Source organism: Lytechinus variegatus, chromosome 14, assembly GCF_018143015.1.
Source record: "Lytechinus variegatus isolate NC3 chromosome 14, Lvar_3.0, whole genome shotgun sequence".
In the NCBI taxonomy this organism is placed as follows: Eukaryota; Metazoa; Echinodermata; class Echinoidea; order Temnopleuroida; family Toxopneustidae; genus Lytechinus; species Lytechinus variegatus.
The window spans coordinates 2,476,719-2,498,296 of NC_054753.1; the positions used below are offsets into that span (position 1 = coordinate 2,476,719).

General features: G+C 38.2%; 1 protein-coding gene across 1 annotated transcript in view; it reads right to left on the bottom strand.

Moving 5' to 3' along the window:
• Positions 1 to 19,436, bottom strand: part of LOC121427852 (neprilysin-like) — a 72,701-nt gene extending 53,265 nt beyond the window's left edge. The window contains exon 1 of the mRNA XM_041624425.1: positions 19,279 to 19,436. Within this exon, the coding sequence (XP_041480359.1) occupies positions 19,279 to 19,436 (158 nt within the window). The remainder of the gene's footprint in view (positions 1 to 19,278) is intronic.
• Between the last annotated feature and the right edge of the window lie 2,142 nt (positions 19,437 to 21,578).

Consider the following 21,578-nt stretch of genomic DNA (forward strand, 5'->3'; position numbering starts at 1 on the left):
GCCTGATTTTGAAATGTCCCCCTGAAGCACAATCGTTACGTTTTGCCTTTCGATGTATGTTTCAAAATCCTCAACACGTTTTTCATTGTTCTTCATTTTTTTGTTATTTTCTTCTTCTTCTTCTGTCTTCTACTTCTTTTTCTTCTTCTTCTTCTTCTTTCTCTTCTCCTTCTCCTTCTTTCTCTTCTTCTTCTTCTTCTTATTATTATTAATATTAGTAGTAGAAGTAGTAGTGGTAGTTGTAGTAGTAGTAGTAGTAGTAGCAGCAGTAGTTGTAGTAGTATAGTAGTAGTAGTAGTAGTAGTAGTAGAAGTAGTAGTAGTAGTAGTATTCCGTTTTTGTTTTTGTTTTCTTCTCTCACGTCTTCACCTATTACTCTGCAAAAACTCCGGTGTTGATTTAACACCAGCCCGGAATCTATATATGTCCACACCAGAGAAGTATTGAAACAACACCAATTTGGAATCAAACCGATGCTGTTTTAAAACTCATTGGTGTTGTATAAACACCTATCTGGTGTAAAAGGAACTGGTGTTGTTTAACATTTCTCTGGTGTGGACTTATATAGATACCGGGCTGGTGTTAAATCAACACCGGAGTTTAGGCAGTGTAGTCACCACAACCCCGTCTTATCCTCTTGATGATAATCTTTCTCCTTGTTCTTTTTTTTTACTCTCCTTCTCATTCTTCATAATTTCATATCTTTCTCTTTCTATGAAATAAGAAAAGCGTCGATGATTATTATGAGGTATCATGATACAGCCTGCCCGTGTATGCCGGCAAGAAGCGACAGTCACACTGCGGCGAAACCTATTCCAGACCGATCAAAGCTATTACATTATTTGCCATGGCATATCATCAGTCGGTTTGGAATCGGTTTCGGTTACAGTCACACCCACGAAACCGACTCCAGACCGATCAAAGCTATTACATCATTTACAATGGCATATCATAGGTCGGTTTGAATCGGTTTCGGTTACAGTCATACCAACGAAACCGACTCCAGACCGATCAAAGCTATTACATTATTGCGATGGCATATCATAGGTCGGTTTGAATCGGTTTCGGTTACAGTCACACCAACGAAACCGACTCCAGACCGATCAAAGCTATTACATTATTGCGATGGCATATCATAGGTCGGTTTGGAATCAGTTTCGGTTACAGTCATACTAACGAAACCGACTCCAGACCGATCAAAGCTATTACGTTATTTCCAATGACATACCATCGATCGGTTTGGAATCGGTTTCGGTTACAGTCACACCAACGAAACCGACTCCAGACCGATCAAAGCTATTACGTTATTACCAATGACATACCATCGATCGGTTTGGAGTCGGTTTCGGTTACAGTCACACCAACGAAACCGACTCCAGACCGATCAAAGCTATTACATTATTTACAATGACATATCATCGGTCGGTTTTGGAGTCGGTTTCGGTTAAAGTCATACCAACTAAACCGACTCCAGACCGATCAAAGCTATTACATTATTTACAATGACATATCATCGGTCGGTTTTGGAGTCGGTTTCGGTTAAAGTCATACCAACTAAACCGACTCCAGACCGATCAAAGCTATTACATTATTTACAATGACATATCATCGGTCAGTTTTGGAATCGGTTTCGGTTAAAGTCATACCAACTAAACCGACTCCAGACCGATCAAAGCTATTACGTTATTACCAAGACATATCATCGGTCGGTTCGGTTTCAGTTACAGTCATACCAACGAAACCGACTCCAGACCGATCAAAGCTATTACGTTATTACCAATGGCATACCATAGGTCGGTTTTGGAGTCGGTTTCTTGGTGTGACTGGAGCGTAAAAGAACATGGAACTGAGATTGATACATCAATCTGTTTTGTGAATAGTTTGATCTTGACCCTTCTATGTCAGTCGGCGTGATTGTGAGTGTGAAGGATGAGATAGGAAATGAGTACAGATTGCATCCATGCCGTCTGTTGTTTGAACTTTCTGGGCCCCCCCCCCCCCTACCCACACACACACTCCCATACGTAGAGAGAGATAGAGAGGAGATATAGTTGATGGGGAGCTAAATAGAAAACATACGAAACAAGCTGGTGATTTGAATGAAAGTAGTTAATGTAAATACCCTAAAAGCAAAATGTTTGATTGATAGTGGCGATGTGTAGACATACCAGGGCCAACAGTAATTTCATATCTGATCTTGTGAACCTGTTTAAATATGTGTGAATAAATAAAAAATAATAATAATTTGAATTACGGTGTGTATTTGAATTATACACAATAAAATATACTTTGTGAAGGTGTCTAGGTTGTGTGTGTGTATTAAGAGGGGCTCCTCAGTCCAGCCCCTTTTTCACGCTACCACAGGTACGTCATTAGATACACAGCAAAAACTGGTGTTAACCGGTGTACATTGAGGACCACACCAGTTATTTTACACCGGTGTTAAATTGACAGTATTACTTTAACACCTATAGGTGTTATAACAACACCTTCGGTTGTTACATTTACACTTTTTGGTGTTATGTTAAATCTCTAGGGTGTAATTTTAACACCTCATGGTGTGGTCCTCTATTAACACCAACTGGCGTCAGTTTTAACACCACTGCTTTTACAGTGTAAGGACTATACAATACAAGTTGTTTCACAAGTGTTTGCAATCGATGGTATTGATTTCAATGCATTCGAATCATTGGATGGTTCACATTCCATGTCTAATCGGAGAACGCCCAGGGGCCTGTTGCAGAAAGAGTTGCGTTTAAACGGAAGTCAAAAAATCAATCAAGTCCCAAATGCGCGCTGTTGAGTGGTTGTGGGTTGTTTCGCGTGATTTTTAGAGTTGCGTTTGAGTGCAACTTTTTCTGCAACGGGCCCCAGATTACATCCTAATGCCGCACATGCCACCAAACAAAGACTGTATCAATTTAAATACTTAATGGGTGTGGTTATCATGTGAATAATGTCAACATTTAATCAGAATCATATCAGTCACAAACACAACCCCATGCATGCCGATGGACGCTTTCGCTCAATTGTGGGGATCTTATGAAACCGGACAAGAAACATAGCACAGAGAACGATGAAAACAGAACTGTAATAGCAAAACAAATTGTACCTCAATTTCTACATGCTACCACACTCTGCCTAGGTGATTTAATGACATTATTCTGAATGGAAAAAAACAACAGAATACGATTTAACTGTGAGTCCATGTAATGTTTAATGTGAGACATTTTACGTTTTGCTACAGCCCAATTAGTGAATGCCCTTAAGGTCCTCATATCTATAAAGTCCATACTCATCATGTTTTTTTTCAGGGGGAGGGGGGGGGGGTGATACGGAAATGTACATATCTATTGACATGACTGATGTCTAGATATGGAGTGATTGTAAATCGAATTTTGCGAATGTCACATAAGGTTTGGGAAAATTTTGGCCAAATTTCATACACCGTACAACACCCTTGTGTTGTGCTGACACGCTCGAACGTTGGTGTAAAAATGCAAGTTCAGCCATAAAACCAACATAATAAATTTCACAAACACACACATTCCTCGTGCAAATTGTTGATTTCAACGTGTACTTTCAGTGCGCCATTTAATAAGTTGCATCTCATTTTTAGTGTGTTTCGATATTAGTTATCTGAAGCTTCCGCATCATTTAACGTTAGATTAACTATGAAACATTGATAAATTATGTTCCTGCAGAAGATACCTCTGCCCCAAAAAATGAACCTTAATCCGCCACGGCTATACCCCTGTATTATGATGTTAGCTTGTCATTCCGGACTACGAATGACAGATCTATGTAAATAAAAGCAACATGCCACGATAAGCCCTCATTGATTTATGTTCTCAGATTTATTTGACAATCATTAGATCAGAGGATTACATGGGCGTTAGTGATCGTCCATCAACGTCAAAAATGTTCATCAAATTTGAATGATAAACAAGAAGTACACGGAAAATCAAATCTTTGATATTCAGCAGAAATGGTCATAATTTTGATAGATTCAAAAATATTTTGATATTCTACAATGAGGAATGTCTTCCGGGTTGATTTTTTCTATAGCGTAAGATAAGAAAATAGATCATTGAGGCGTCAAATTCAATTTCCACTATTTTTATTCACCAAAACTATCGGATGGACATAGAAAAGTGACTTCCAGATAAAATGAAAATGAAAGATTTTTTTTGGGGTGCAAATAATAAAATATTTCTTAATGTCATTAAATAAACAAAAATATTGATTATTCCAGAAATAATGATCTATATCATGGAATAAATAGGTTCTTCTTCTTATATTTTTTAAAAATAAATCCCGATATACTCTATTCGACTACTTGTCCATGATCAGTGATCATAAAAAGATTGACGCGTAAAGCCAGGGTTATACCTGGGCTGGGCCCGTTTCATAAAGCTGTTCGTAAGTTAAGAGCGAATTTAAAAACGACTGGTGATCCTTTCTTGTCGTAAATGATGTTCACCATTACATGTTGGTGACTATTCAGCGCGTAAGAAAGTATCACCAGTCGTTCTTAAAGTCGCTCTTAACTTACGAACATCTTTATAAAACGCCCACCAGTATCGAATACAGACGAATGGCTCCCTGATAGGTCCTGGTGATTCACCCGAATACGTTTATTCAGATGAATTGCAGATGATTCGGTTCCCTAGCTTTACCCGATATACTCAGTTCGACTAAGTGTAAATACTCAACACACTATAAAGGTTCAAAATTGAACCACGAAAGATCGATGCAAAATCAGCACCCTATGGGTGCAAAAATTGAACCCCTGATTTGGGGTTAAAAAATTGAACCCTGCCATAGGGGTTCATAATTGCGCCCTGCGGGTTCAAAAATGTTCCCCTAGGGTTTCAATTTAACATTTAGGGTTCAATTTTTGAACCCCATATCAGGGGTTCAATTTTTGAACCCATAGGGTGCTGATTTTGCATCAACCTTTCGGGGTTCAATTTTGAGCCTTTATTTCTTAGTGTGAATGATCATTTAGAGATTAACACGTAAACACATAATTTATCTCATTAATCAATAACTATAACTGAACACATGATATCTTACAAGTAATACGACATTCGAACCACTGATACAGACTTCAAACCAACCAATGAAATGTCACTGGACGTTGGAAATACAGTCTGTTTAGATTCGGTTTTGCCTGTTTAGAATAATACATGTACACATGAATGCAACACTTGATAGAAATGCATGTGAAATTATGGATGACTACCAACCGATCCCAACCATATCTGGGGTCCGTTGCAGAAAGAGTTGCGTTTAAACGCAAGCCAAAAATTCAATCGCTAGTCCCAAATATGCGCACTGTTGATTGGTTGAAAATCAAGTTGCGCGTCATTTTTAGAGTTGCAACTGATTGCAACTCTTTCTCCAACGAGCCCCTGGTCCACCTGAACTAAACACCGATATAATTCACTCCTAAAGGGAATTGTTCGACATTGCCAATGTCTCTATGAATATACAAAAAAAATCAATGAGAATTCTGGAAGGTTTGTCTAAATAATATGGCAATAATGACCTATTAAATTCGACACGTTTTCTCTAAGACACTATAATAATTTTGAAGAGCGTAGGGATTACAGCGTTAAAATAATAATCGTAGCAGTTATCAATTTAGCATTGATAAATGAATGAACTCTCCAGATATATGACTTCTATCAAGTTAAATCTGATTAACTCCCCAAAAACATCAAAACATAAATGCGGTAACGAATGATGACCTTTAATGAAAATTAAATATCCCGACTCATGTAGAAACTACCCTAGAAGCACACGTGTGCAAATGGCGCCGCGTTTGAGGCGCCATTTCCGCATACCAACGGTTAAATTCATCTACGTTCAGATCAATGGGGGTATATCACTTACCCCTACTCAATTACCCTTTAGCCTCGTATCATGATACCACCTGTAGTGTCAGAGAGACCATTACATGTGTCTCATCTTCCACGTTCCTTTCCAAGAAAGGTTGAGATGTGGCCTACGTTTAAGACTGCATTGGTAATAAGTTCTTCAAAATTAATTTTCGGATCTATCCTGATGCATAAGTAATGTCAACAGAATTGACTCAAAACTGACCGACATTATGCCATTGTGGATAACGAATAATATTCTGTCAGCCTGCTATCGGTTTCGCTGGTGTAGCTCTGGCAGAAAGGGGACTTCTGAAAAGTAAATAATGTGCTGGAGAATATCCAACCAGACACTTCGTATAGATTTATCATTTAGTATAATAATTTTGCTTGATTCTGATATTTTGTACTCCACATTCTTTTTCAACTGTTTGATCTATCTAATGTTGCCGTCATAGTCATTAGCAGGGGCGGAAATCTCTCCCAAAAGGTAGGGGGGTCAAGGGTCTGGAAAATTTGACAGCAAAAAAAAAGGCTATTACACTGTACCTAAAATTTAAGGTCATTTCGACGAAAATATATTTGACAAGCAAAAAAACAAAAAAAAAGGTCATCTCGTCCCAAAACGCACGTTTTATTCCCATTTTGAGTTATATATTCCTTAGGATCACCAAACCCAAAATAGTAGGGGGGACATTTGATATTGTGTCCCCCCCCCCTACTATTTTGAGTAGGGGGGGACACGTCCCCCCTGGGATTTCCGCCTATGGTCATTAGGAATTTGCTTATTCTATAAAACGTTTTACAGAATGAACTAAATACCGCTCTTACTCCGCTTGTTATTCAAAAAAATTGAAGAACTGGGGCCCGTTTCATAAAGAGTTACAATTGTGTAACTTTGCCATTATGGCAACTACCATGGTAACCTTGATTTTGATTGGCTGCTGAGCCCTGTTGCCATGGTAATTGTCACAATGGCAAAGTTACAACAGTTGGAAGTCCTCTGTGAAACGTGCCCCTGGTTAGGATGAATAAAGACGTAAATGAGATGACAAGGAAGATAATTAGTAGTGCCACCTAATAATAATTATAATAATTGGCATTTATATAGCGCTTTATCAATCTACGACTGTTCAAAGCGATTCACAATTATTACCCGGTCACTGGATTCATAGCATTCCAAGCAGCCTGTCAGGCGCAAGCTTGCTTAACCAACCACCATGACGGTTGTTTCCTACCGGTACCCAATTAGCACCTGGGTGAGAGTGGCAAAGTGTGGATTGACGCCTTGCCAAAGGGCGCTAGGCCATGGTGGGATTCGAACACACGACCCTCTGATTACAAGGCGAGAGTCAGAACCGCTACACCACGGCGCTTCCACGGCAATACCTTTGTAAGAAAAAAAACACATGTTATTCCCTTCCTTCAAATTTATTGGTCTTATTAAAACTGTCTAACATGTCATCTTTTATACGCTCCTGCTAGTACGACGCTGCCAGAGGAAGAAGGAATATGAAACCCAGATATCATTATCCTTTGGAATCGAATATGGGCTGATCAAATTCTAATCAACCTAAAAATGAAATTCGATTTTACAATGAGAGTGGTAGTATCAAGACTGACGCCTGAAAATAAGGCAACCTTAAGACACGCTTTCCGTGTCACGAAACTGTTACCTGATAGTTAAAAATTGTATAGGTCAAATACTAGATTGAGCTCGAATGTCACTCAGAAACATCATCCAATTCCTACACCGAGAAAAGGGCAAAAGGCACCCCAACTTTCTGAAAACGTGAGTTCTACCCAAAAAAGAAGATCCTTGGTACATTGGGAACAAAGAGAAAAATACCTCGCTGAATAAGTGGAGGGATTTAATTCAGACATTCATTTTCAAACCATATACTTACTTTGGATAAAGCCTCGTAGCAGCTTAATAAAACGTTTCTAAGCACTGCAAATCTTTTTGATACTACCACAAATTAGTAAAAAAAAAGTATGTATGTAAACAAGATTAGGCAAAATTATTTGATTCGTTTTTTGGTTCATCCTATGAAACGAATGTTTTTTTTTTAATTCTCTGGAATAAAAAGAAAAGAAAGGAAAAATAAAAATTCTCATCCTGGGTTAAATAGGTTTTTTTTAATACTTAAATTTTGTGAAATTATAGTAAGAATAATTCTTAAAAGGCAGGATTATTGAAGATGTATATAAAAAGTACAATTGCTCCTAACTCTACGTTCCAATTAAAGAAAGTATTCTCCTGTTTCAACTTAAAGCTGATTTTTTCATTATCATTATTGCATCTCTTTCAATAAGCTTCCAAGGCCGTGGAGGAGAAATAAAAACGAGGTCTGCGTTTCTCCATGTTTCATGATTTCTTCCTTTTATCCTCCCGTGTAAAAACAGCAAAATTACTCTGATATAAATCTCTTACATCGAGTACAAAATTAATGAGCCTCGGGGGGTCTGAAACAAAAATGATTTACTGGCATGACTATATACTACGTACCTGGCAAAAGTGATATGTTTATTTCGGGCAACAGTTTCAGCATTTAAGAGTCCCATGCTTGAGACATTTGAGAAGAAAAGAAAAGAAAAGCATCATGGGCTGTAGCTAGCAGCTGATGACGACTGTAATATTTTTATCATCCAGAGGCTAAGGGATTTCTTATTATTATAATCATTAGTTCATTATTAGTCATCTGACGCTCACAGGCAATCGCTTCAGTGTTAGTCTGTGGTGCAATACTTGGAGGAATGCTCGAGAACTGATTCATGTCTGATTTTTTTTTCTCACCGTCTGGCCGAAGATTAAAGCATCGCTACAGGAGAGGATCACCAGGCTTTGACATTTAATGGTGGTGTCTGAACATGTTAAAGTGGCATTTTTAAGCGATAAATATTTTTGGGGAAAAATTGATAGCTAATTCGTCATCTTCCAATCGTACGGTTCCTTGTTACTCTGCGGTGACATTTGCCATTTAAGTGTTATGTGATCACAAAATGGGTACGACGCTTTAACAGTTATAATTATTTCAAGCTCTGCTAGTGAGATAGAACACACAAAAGCAGTTACCATACAAAGCAAATAGTGAGCATTTTGTGTATATTTTTTCATTTACTTATCCATTTATTCCTGTTGTGTTCATCATCTTAGTCATGATACATGTAAACCGGTAAGGAGAGTGATGATTAATATTTTGATTGAATCATTATCAAACAAAATATGAATCATCAATCTTCTTATCAGAGACGTAATTTTGAGGGTTCCGATATGGCTTATCGCGCAAAATTTATTGTAGAAAAGTTGCTAACGAGCACAAATTTCGACATTTTTATTACAAAAATCAAATTTGTGATAAATTTTGACATTACATATTCAGAAAATAATCTCATATTTTACCCTTCTCTCTTTCCATTCCTTTTTTTTTGGGGGGTGCATCTGTTCGCCCGTGCTTTTGCCACTGCTTTTCCACCGCTTTCTCCAATTCTCAGTGTTCTCTCAAAAAAATGTAGTTATTCCTTTTAAGCATATGTCTGTGCACAGCAAAAACTGTGGTGTTAACCGGTGTACATAGAGGACCACACCAGATATTTTACACCGGTGTTAAATTGGTGGTGTCAGTTTTATACCTATATGTGTTATTACAACACCTTTTGTTGTTACATTTACACTATTTGGTGTTACGTTAAATCTCTAGGGTGTAATTTTAACACCTCAGTGTGTGGTCCCCTACTAACACCAATTGGTGTCAGTTTTAACAACGCAGTTTTTACAGTGTGTTAGGCATGCTGCGGAAGGAAGCCAAGCTATAAAAGCCAAGAACAATGTCAAAATCTCAGAAATTGACCCATAATTCTTCATAAAATGAAAACGATATTGTACTGACTGGAGGCGATAGTTTTTGCTATCCTTGCTTAGGAGAGATATACTAGCATGTATTATTGACTGTCACCGTCGCGGCTGAATTCCTTAATTCTCGCAAATCATGTCTGCAGGTGGTAAGAACGCTTCGTAATTAATTGCTCGAATTTCTCGGGAATTTTCACCTGATGGAAGTTTATTTGCCAGACTGATAATTTTTAGCAGCGCTTGCATTATTTTGTTTCATGTCTCCTTATGAGAAAAAATATAACCTTGAGATTGATTCGTAGAAATTTTCCCCAAATCCTGTATATTCAAAATTGCATTTAATTCTATAAAGGGTACGTGACTTTGGTTTGTATCGACTTCCAAACATTTCAATTCCAGAGCTTTTAACATTATGTAAGATCTCTTTAAGGCGGCGCCAATGCAATATGATAGGGGTGCCAAATGTTGTTTTATCGCGAATTTTTGTTTAATGTTTAATAGGGTATATAATTGGGTAACGACAATGCCATCTCCTTCCCATCTATGTTTCCTTATCTGTCATTCTCTTCCCAATTTCTTTCCTTTTTCCTTTCTTCTTCTTTATTGATTGTATCGGTACTGCCAGATATTTTGTGCGCTATAACAATTGACTAGAAAATAAATGCATCATATCATTATAATACAATTGGGTAACGACAATGCCATCTCTTTCCCATTTATAATTTTTTCTCCTCTGTCATTTTCTTCCCAAATTCTTTTTATTTTTGCTTTCTTCTTCTTTGTTGATTGTATTGGTACTGCCAGATATTTTGTGCCCTATAACAATTGACTACGACATTTCGGCCCATATTTCTTTATCCCGGATTCGCCTCCACCCCCCCCCCCCCCCCCTCCATCCCCAACCTCTCTCGTCCCGACTCATCATGCCTGCCTCTCTATCTTATATAATACCTCTTTCGCTTCATTTATGTTCCCCCCTCTCCCTCTCTCTCTCTCACTCTCTCTGTCTCACCCCCCCCCCCTCCGTCCCTCAGGCTTTCACATCTCCTTTTTATTTCTATCTTTCACGACTCGATTTCCTAAACAAAATCTCTGGGACACAAAGTTGTGTTTTTGATGAAAGAGAGAAGTCGTCACACCTGCCAAGGACCAATGTGTTAATTAAGGTCCTCAATAATGCTTTTTGGTTTTACAACGTAACATGTTTTCTATTCATTGGAGCGGGAGGCACAATGGGCCGTCCAAAGATGAAGAGAAATATACAGAGTAAAAAAAAAATTAAAAACCTGTAGTAAAAACTGTACAAGTTTGATTGATACGTACTAACATTGGCGGCGGAAGCCAAAAATTTTAGGAGGGGACAACCCAAAAAAAAATTTGACAATCAAAAAAAAAAAAAAAAGGTTCTCAATCTAAAAAGTTTAGGGGGGACGCGTAGGAAAATAAATTGACAAGCAAAAAAAAAAAAAAAAAAAAAAGGGTCATCAACTACAAATTTAGGGGGGGGACCGTCCCCCCCCCTCCTCAAATTTAGGGGGGACACGTCCCCCCCGTCCCCCCGCTTCCGCCGCCTATGCGTACTAATCAATAATATTGTATGATAGTTAGAAAAAAGTTTAGAAAAATAATTTGCTCTTGAACAGAGATTCTAGGTTTTTCGCAAGGCTTGAACATTTTTTTTTCTTTAAAAATACTCGATAATAAGATATGAGTAAGAAATTTAACATTTTATAACGATAAACCAACCACGTTTAATCGAAAAGTAATTTGATTTTTTTTTCGAAATTCTTAAAATGTAATCCCATACGGTTAAGTGAGATACAAACAGATTTAATCTGACAATTCTTTGCTTTGCGAATAGCTTTTTTTAGATACCAATTTTATTATTGTCAAAACTTAAAACGATTGCATTAGAAATGACGCAGAATTTTAAATAAAATTTATTTTAATGGGAAGTTAAATAGAATAATGACATTTATTTTTAAAATCATTAACTTCAATGACCTAATTTTATTAAAGTAAAGAAACACACATGCAGTCACATACAATGGGGCGTTACTACAATGGTCATCCCCCACCCCCTCATGATTTGTCAAGAAGTTGGGGAGGGGAGAAAATGGTAAAGGGAAGAAAATGAAATAAAGAAGGAAAACGAGTATTAAAATAAGAGATCTGTTTCATGTAACTCAGTGATAACCGTACAATTCAATAGAGAAAAGGTATGATGTCACATGTAAGTAGTCTTTTTCAAGTAGTTGGGGGAAGTTGAAAATGGTGTTACCCCTACCTATACGCCTTCGCATTCGTGTCACGACTCTATTAAACTAATAAAAAAAAAGATTGTTCGTCCGTACAAAACGAAGTCGAACCCCCGCCCCCTCAAACACACACACACACAACTATGGAAAAATCAGGGAAAGGGTACTCCTGAATCTCGTACTTTATAACCGACTGCGCACAGGGTCAATACTGTTATTAATATGGAGTAATGGTCGACGCTGGCGCCCGTCTTGCCCCATCTTATAACATAACAAGAGAGACTGTCTAGATTCATCATGGAATCTAAAGATGCAGTCATACCAACGAGTGCGTAGGCTGGTTTGAGCATGGGGAGGTGCACATCCTGGGGAGGTACATGTAGACCTGACGTGGTACAGGGTGCACATCTTGGGGAGGTCGAACTGAAGTAGTATGGGGTGCACATCTTGGGGAGGTGGTACTAAAGTGGTATGGGGTGCACATCCTGGGGAGGTCGAACTGAAGTAGTATGGGGTGCACATCTTGGGGAGGTGGTAATTTCATTTCATTTATTTCCATATCCATGATATCACAAAGTATATAATAACTCATACATACAAATTACACAATTGATGTTACTGAACGATAAAGCATATAATAATAATGAACAGATTTGGATATGGGGGGAACATGCAAAAAAAGCAAAGCTTGTTACAAGGCAAGTTCCCTAAAATAACAGTATGTAATAATCATAAGTTATCCTTAAACAGGAAATAAATCAATAAGAACGGACATTCTTGCTATAGGTACAGTTTGAAAAAAAAGGAAAAGGGAAACAATATATATATTACTACTTATATAGCAATAGAATAATAATGATAATAGAATAATAATAATATAATAATAGAATAATAATAGTGCACCTGATACTAAGAACAGAAGGAGGAAGAGAGAGAAAGACAGACAGACAGACGAGATATACATGAGAGAGGGACAAGTAGAACAGACATGACATAACATGAAGACAAAAACACAACAATACAATTACATATAATCACATATAGGGCTAGTAAGATAAGACAAGAAATAAGAGGTCAGCTTACAGTGTATCTATTGACAGTAGCAACAGCATTTGAGATGACAGTGTTGTCATGTAAGCTTGCGCATGTGTGAGTAGTTTAATATCTTTGAAGTAAGAACTTTTTCAATTTACATTTAAATGAGAGAACACTGAGAGATTTTTTAATTTCGTTCGGTAGCGAGTTCCACAGTTTGGGTCCTGTATAAACAAATGTCTTTTGAGCAAAAAGAGTACGCTTTAATGGCAAGTGAATGCAGCTAGCCTGTCGGGTAGGATATGAATGGATCGAGTTATTCGAAACAAACATAGGAGAAAATATGGACGGAAGGTTTTTCGTAATAAAGTGGTATGGGGTGCACATCCTGGGGAGGTGGAACTGAAGTGGTATGGAGGTGCACATCTTGGGGAGGTGGAACTAAAGTGGTATGGGGTGCACATCTTGGGGAGGTGGAACTGAAGTGGTACAGGGTGCACATCTTGGGGAGGTGGAACTGAAGTGGTATGGGGTGCACATCTTGGGGAGGTGGAACTAAAGTGGTATGGGGTGCACATCTTGGGGAGGTGGAACTGAAGTGGTATGGGGTGCACATCTTGGGGAGGTTGAACTAAAGTGGTCTAGAGGTTCACATCTTTGGGCATGTTGGGAGGTGGAACTAAAGTAGTGTGGGATGCACATCCTTGGGAGGTGCAACAGAAGTGGTATAGGGGTGCATATCTTGGGGGGTGAAACTTGAGTTTTGAAAATCAGCTATTGAAAGCAAGAAGGTGTACAAATTTCGTTATGCTTATTTGCCAGTGTAGGAACTCCTCTGCCTCAGCGGGAGGGTGCACCCCCCCCCCCCCCCCGCCTATACGCCCTTGATACCGATAAAGGCTGATATGTTATTTCGAATGATGTATCGTCTGTCGGTTTGGAGTCGGTTTCATTGGTGTGACTAGACGACATAGCGTAAGGACAACAAGAGACGAGACACGTCGGTTTAACTCGCGAGAGACCGGACCCGCATATATGCCTATTGGGTTCTATGGAAAACACGTTTAATAGTGTCATTCAGTTTACAAAGACTTAATTATTGCGGTATATAATGACCAGAATCAGGTGTGATATTAAAATGAATGATGGCTATTTATAAAGAAAGAAAATAATGAATATATACCGTTTTAAAGGTCTACTGATATAGCTAGAAGTCGAATGGCTGTTCTTGCGATCCGCATTAGGCCTACGTGTATATAATCATTGAAAAGAAGAAGAAAAAGAAGAAGTACAGTAGAAACACAAAATTAGACATTTTAGAACCGTTCTTTGACCCGCATTGGGAACTTTTCTTGGTTCTTCAAAGAACCAGGACGAGGTTCTAAACAGTGCTTTAGAACAGTTTATTGGTTCTACAAAGGAGCCCCTTCAATGATTCTGTTATACAGCCTAGGGAGTTTTTTGATGGTATAAAGAACTCTATTCAGCATTGGAAGGGTTCTTCGCACCATCAAGAATAGAACCATAAAGTATTCCTTGTAGGGTGTTAAAATGTTCCTCGAAAGGTTCCAAATACAGGACGAAGAAATGCTCTAATCAGCAACCTTTTCTAGGAGTAGTAGAAGTAGTGGGCGTCGTGGTTACGACTCTCGTCTTTCAATCAGAGGGACATGGGTTCGAATCCCAGCCATGGCGTGTTTTCCTTCAGCAAGAAAATCACCAACATTGCGCTGCACTCGACCCAGGTGAGGTGAATGGGTACCCGTAGGATTTATTCCTTGAATGCTTTACCGCCTATACGGCGGCTCATGATACCAAGTATAAAGCAAAGTAGTATTATGCAATCATAGTAGCTTCGCTATAAAATAGCATAGTATATGCGTACTATAGTAGTAGTAGTAGTAGAAGTAGAAGTAAAAGTAGTAGCCGTAGTAGTGGTGGTGGTGGTGGTAGTAGTAGTAGTAGTAGTAGTAGTAGTAGTAGTAGTAGAAGTATTAGTAGTAGTAATAGTAGTAGTAGTAGTAGTAGTAGTAGTAGTAGTAATAGTAATAGTGGTAGTAGTGGTAGTAGTAGTAGTAGTAGTAGTAGTAGTAGTAGTAGTAGTAGTAGTAGTAGTAGTAGTAGTAGTAGTAGTAGTAGTAGTAGTAGTAAGAGTAAGAGTGTAGAAGTCAAGTAGAAACAGCAGCAATATTAGTTGTATCCGTAGTAAACTTAGGATATCGTAGAGTTACACTGACTATTGTGCTAGAAATATAAATTATTGATTTGCCCCTTTATTTTGATTGAGTTCGAAGCCCTTTTTTCTCATTCTGATTACTTTTTCCTCATTATATGCCATTCATTACAATCAAGGAGTGAACTCATTGATTTAATCATGTTTATGCTATTTCAATTCACGCTCCTCTCTTAAAAAAAATCGAAATATGAATTGCATTACATTGTATTCCATACTGTAGAACTGATGTTCATGTAGAACTGTGGTTTTGGTCGGGGAGGATGATTTCTGCTGCTGCATTTAGATTTCGATTTTCAGCGCTTGCGGTTCAGAAATGGTTTGTTTAATGCACAGCAAATGGGTTGTGAAGAACGGCTTAAATTGTAAACAAAGACAAGAACTAAATTTGATTTTCCATAAAGACATTTGGAATCGCTGAAGTAAAGAATTCTTCTCACTCGACACTAACAATGTGCGATACACGCGAGTAAAGGAGGCAAGATAAAAATAGAGTAATAAAAACAAATAATTAACAAAAACAAGAAGAAAGAGGGAGAATAAAAAGAAATGAAAAGAGAAGAAGAAAAAGAAGGGGAAAAAACGAACCCCAAAAACAGAAGGAGGAGAAGAAGAAAAGAAGAAGAATGGGATAAAAATAAAATAAGGAGAGAATTAAAGAAGAAGATGTTATATATATTGTGTGATAGAAATGGATAAAGAGAACAATGGTAGCTTTAATCAAGGTTCCCAGAGCTATCTACCCTTTTGGGAAAAATGAATAAAGAGAACAATGGAGAACATTCAAAGCTGGGGGCCCGGGTTCGATTCCCGGCAGAGACATTTTTCGGCATCACCAATTTTTCTAAAGGGTAGATAGCTCTGGGGAACCTTGATTTAAGCTACGCCTACTTAGCTACGAAGGATGGAAAAATAGAACAGACTGAAGTAAAATCATGATAATGATATTGGTGCGACATAAGTATTCACTTCACTGAAATATTTTGCATTTTTTCCTCTCAAATCCAAATCATATATGCCTACTTAATTTTATTTTTTTTACACTCAGATCTCAGACAGTTATATTTCCTAATCTCTTTTAAGCTGCATCGAAAACACACAGGCAAAACTCACGCGTTCAATCGTTTCCGCCTGATATGCTCTAGTCCTCTCTAAATGACCAACAAAACCAAACGAAGGGCTTCTGTATATATCTTGTCTAACGCGTAAATAACATCAATTGTGATGAAAAATTCTGATAAACATGATAAAAATGAAACTTAAACAAACTTACTCATCGCTTGGTAGACGCTCTTTGTTCTGTACTCGAGCCATTGTATTATAATATTAACACATCTGCTCTCACATCAGGACCCAAACATCTGTCAAAAGCTCAACTTTACAGCACTCGAAATCCTTGAGGAATGGCGAGAAAGGGAAATAAGCCGAAGTCGAATTAAAAGTAGGCCTAGGCCAGTTTATCACTTGTTTATGTCAGTGGTGTCAGGGATATTAGGTTGCAATTGCCAGTGCACAGGGAAAGCGGAAGGACGTAAGGAAACGCGATTCAGAAGCAGAGATAAGTTGCGTCACATATACGATCCTAGTCACAGGTTGTTGCAGGCGTATTGTCGAGTGGGAGAGGCTTATCAGCTCCGCGACCACACCGTACCGGAAGCTGGTGGACAACTGAGCTCTGACAACGGTGAGAGGAATGAAGATGTGCAAATTGTGCCCATGCGATGAGGAGCGCGCGCGACTTCGTTGGAGCTTAAGTTGGGATCCCTGGGTTTTGTGTGTGTTGGTAGAACAGCGGTCGGTGAGTGTGTAAGGTTTATGGGAAACTTTATCAAGTGAGGGTGACTCGAAAGGACAACGCTTTCTTCACAGTCGATTTAGCAAGAAGAGATAAGATTTTAAAATGAAAGAGTTTAATTTTGATGAATGTGTTCCCTTTCAAAAATCACACTTTGGGGATTTGGAGGCCAGAATCAGACCGTGAACACAGGATGTGTGAAGTCGTACATGATCCCAAATTCTACAAGACGTTTAGCCTTACAGCCAAGGATCTGTAAAGGTTAAAAGTCCTTCGACATCTACTTTAGATCTTCGGCAATTGTCACCTTCTGCGGAACCGGCTGCAAAAGCGATTACAGAAGAGCTTTTAATTTCCGCCGATAATTTTTCGCCTGACATCTTTTATTTTGACGGATAATTTCACATCACACAAATGACTAGACAAGCGAGGAATCTGATATAACCATTAGGAGATTATGTATATTATAATACCAGATAATACAGAAGAGTGTAATGTTATGGTTGCGATGTCCTTCTGCGATGTGTCGTTATAAGAGTATTGAGATAGAAACGGTGGGCTTTGAAATGATAGAAAATGTTGCAAAAATACATAATTTACATTCAGCTAAAAGATCAGTAAAACTGCTGTACATTCTGCTACAGCCAGGTTTTTGTAATCGTCACGTAGTGAACCTTATGCAGCGATGAAGCAAATAAAAAATATCGAAATTAATCAAACTTAACAACGCCCTTTTGCTGCATTATTATCATATGGGTTTAGCTGCAGCCAAAGATAAGTTGATAAGTTAATTGCTAGTACTTTTTATCTAATTACTGCAAAATTACTTTAAGATCTTTTCAGTTCTGCTAAATAAATTAATCACATTAAATGTTTCTCTTTTGCTACACATTCATTACAAATTTCTGCCTGTTTTTATATTCTGTTTTGGTGCAGAAAACAGTGATACGACGGGGATGGTCGCGGTCTGCTTGTTCCTTAATTTCCTCTCCATCTGTTGACTAAAAATGATGCTATTGCCAAACTTGACCTTGAAGAAGCCTATCGATGCGTGTCAACATGAGTGGATATAGGACAACCTCCCCTATATAATATTTGTAGGTCTCAATAATGCAGATTTGAAAAGGATTACGTCGCAAAGATGATTCGAAATTTGAAAACTTTCTAAAATTAAACACACTTGCAATATCATTTCGTGACCGGAGAACGAATACCTCAAGAACAAGTTAATCATTTAGATGCGTCGTTCCAAAGTAGAAAGCCCGCAATACAAAATAATGTACAAAATCAGGTATCATTATTCGTCATAATCCAAAACTGCAAGATATATCACACAGTTACTATTATTATTTAGAATTCTCCACTGATCCAACATAGTACAATATTTTGACCGCCTCTTTTCAAAATATTGTGAATCCCGTATGTCCCCTCTTGTAACAAAGACCTTGTCATTTTGCACGTTTGCATGAACCTTTCAACATTGTTAGCGGTGATGTAAGCTGCTAAGAAAGGTCAACACATCGGAAAGATCGAGTTGAAAAATACGAATCCATTCATCTATTTTACTTGTCTTTTTTTTATCTCGCTTCTTTCTCTCTTCTCTCTCCCTGCCACACTCTCCCCGTCGCCCTCTCTTCCTCTCTCTCTCTCTCTTTCAGATTCAACCCGGGAATTCAATGAACCAGTAGTTTCTTTTCAACTGGTAATTGATAATAAAATGGAACAATCTACTGCCCTTTTCCTTTCAATCATTTCCGGATTACCTATACCTGCAATCAAAGTGCTTAAAGTGCTACTGAAACAGCTCGTCTAAAAGGAGGCCAAAATCAAAGGAGCATTTCCTTTAAATGGTTATTTGTTATAAGCTACTGAAATCCTTGCATTTGATTGGTTCATGGGACAATTGTCAGGGAATATCATTGCCAAGATGCTTCATGAAACGCTCTCCAAGGATGTTTCAAGAGATTGGTTTTCTGTTAGGGGTGGGACGGGTCTCTTATCGTCCCTGGGATTGATTGAAGGAGAAGAGCTGCAGTCCCGTAATTAAATGTCCCTTTTGCGAGTTGGAGTGTAACGTATTGTATAAAAAAAACCAAATTTCTATGTTATTAAAAATGTTTAATTAAAGGATTAAAGAAATACAAAAGATATGAGGCTCCCATGACGTGTTAGACACTTTTCTCTATCTGTCTCCTCCTACTCCTTCTCCGCCACCATACACCTTCTCCTTCCTCTCCTCCTCTTCATCCTCCACCTCCTCCTCTTTCTCCACCTTCTCCTCCTCCACCACCAGCTCCTCCTCCAGTACCACCACCACCTTTCTCTCCTCCTCCTCCACCACCTTCTCATTCTCTTTCTCCACCTTCTCCACCACCATCAGCTCCTCCTCCACTACCACCAACACCACCTCCTCCTCTCCCTCATTCTCCACCACCACCTCCACCCCAACACCATCTTTTCGTGCTCCTCCTCCTCCTGCTCCTTCTCCTCCTCTTGATCCTCCTCATCCTTATACAATCTGTACTGTTATTGTTACATGTATGTACGTAAATCATATCTAGAACTAAATGCAACATAAAAATCAATTAGCTTTTTCTTTAGATGGTTACATCGCCTATATCTGAATAGTGTTTGGCGAGTTCGGACAAAGAGCTCAAGTAGCTGAGAGATTATGATTTAATCTCATAATGGCATAGATGAATTCAGCTAAATTCTTACGACAATGTTCGATAAGAAGATCAAAAGATTAGATTGGAACATAAGGTTAAAATGGCGTTTGGACAATAAATGTTCCTAGTTGTGTTTCCAAGTCGCTTTTCAAAAGCGTAAATGCATTTCAAACATCTCTAGAGATAAAGTCAATCATTTTAACCAAAAAAGAAGCTTAAGTCGAATTCTTTTATTTCTTTAATCGCAGTGATTCATTGACCTAGTTGTTTTGAAAGGGTCATTTCTTTTTTCACCACTAGAGAGCTTTTATTGCATTTTAACCTCAAAGCTAACAAAACTGACGCAGATACACACATACACAAACGTATTTCTTGGACCGGTTGAATCGAAGTCGGTTGGAAGCCTTGTTACTTTGATTATCAATCAAGTTTTACGTAATGCATATATTTCAGATCTAAAGAGCCAGAAACGACGTCATCTAGACGTCAAAGGAGAAAAGATGAAATTATAGGAAATATCGTGTAGTTTCATAAATGTGATGGCGTACTGAGGCACCAAGTAAATTGAGATCCCTGAATTCTCAGAATTCGCGAGGTTAGCGAGCTATAGCTACATAAAGCGAGTGATATTTGTTGAATTAATGTTATATAAAAAATGAAATAGAAAAAAAAATAGAAAAGAACGTTAAAAATATTTGAGCAGCGAGGCTCAATGGTTTCATGAGAAGCATTTCATACCTCGTTATGATATTGCTGAAAAAAAGAAATATTTTCTGGGGAACGCGGGTTCAAACAGTTTGTCACCTTGCTACGCTCAGATTTCCACCATCTTCTCCGTGCCTCGTAATTTCCCAAGTAAACCAAGTAAAGAGGAGAGCATCATGCCGTGGGATTAAACAAACAATCGGAGCGATTGAAAGAAAACACTCTATTTTATTTGGTCACCATGGCAACAAACAATTTAACGGATTTCCCCCATTTCCTTTTCTCTCCTTCTTCTGTATGAACCTCTGCGGCAATGAAAATATCATTTGCCGAGAACCGTGTTACACCGGCGGATACATTGTGTGTCTTGGGAGTCAACGTTTCTTCTTGAGATATCAGATTTGAATATGATTTCTCAACAACAAAAGGAAGGATGTCAGGGGAATTTCAATATTCACAGAAATTGATTTAGGCCCCTAATGGCGCCGCTTTCTCAAGGAAAGATACTGACATGAGGGAGAGTACAACTGACCATAGTAAAATAAAACCTTTGGTCACCTTCGTCTTTTTCTGCAAAAAAAGGTCTTCATTACTGGCGTGTAGAAGGGAAAGGAGCTTGGGGTTCTTTACCCAAATAGTTCTGAGACCGAGGAAAAGGGGAACAGAAGGGGTTAAAAATCCATGAAATAATTACTTCTTTTTTTATTTCATGTTTTTGTTGTTTTTTGTTTACATTGGTCACCTTCACGGTATTGGTTTTCATATCAAAGTTAATGACCAGTGGCGTATATTAGCCAACAATTTTGAGGGGGGGCAGATATATGCCGCATCGGTCAAAAATACGATTTTTTTTTAATGACAAAATGCAAATTTTGTGATAGATTTTGACGTAATATTAAAAAAATAATATCACATTTTACCCTTTTCCGTTTTATTTCCCTTTTTTAAATTTCTTTTTATTTGGTCGTGATATTTTGGAGGAGGGGGGGGGGGCATTTTTCTCGATCTGTACGCCACTGTTAAAGGACAAGTCCACCCTAACAAAAACGTGATTTGAATAAAAAGAGAAAAATTCAACAAACAGAAATTTCATCAAAGTCGGATGTAAAATAAGAAAGTTATGCCATTTTAAAGTTTCGCTTCAT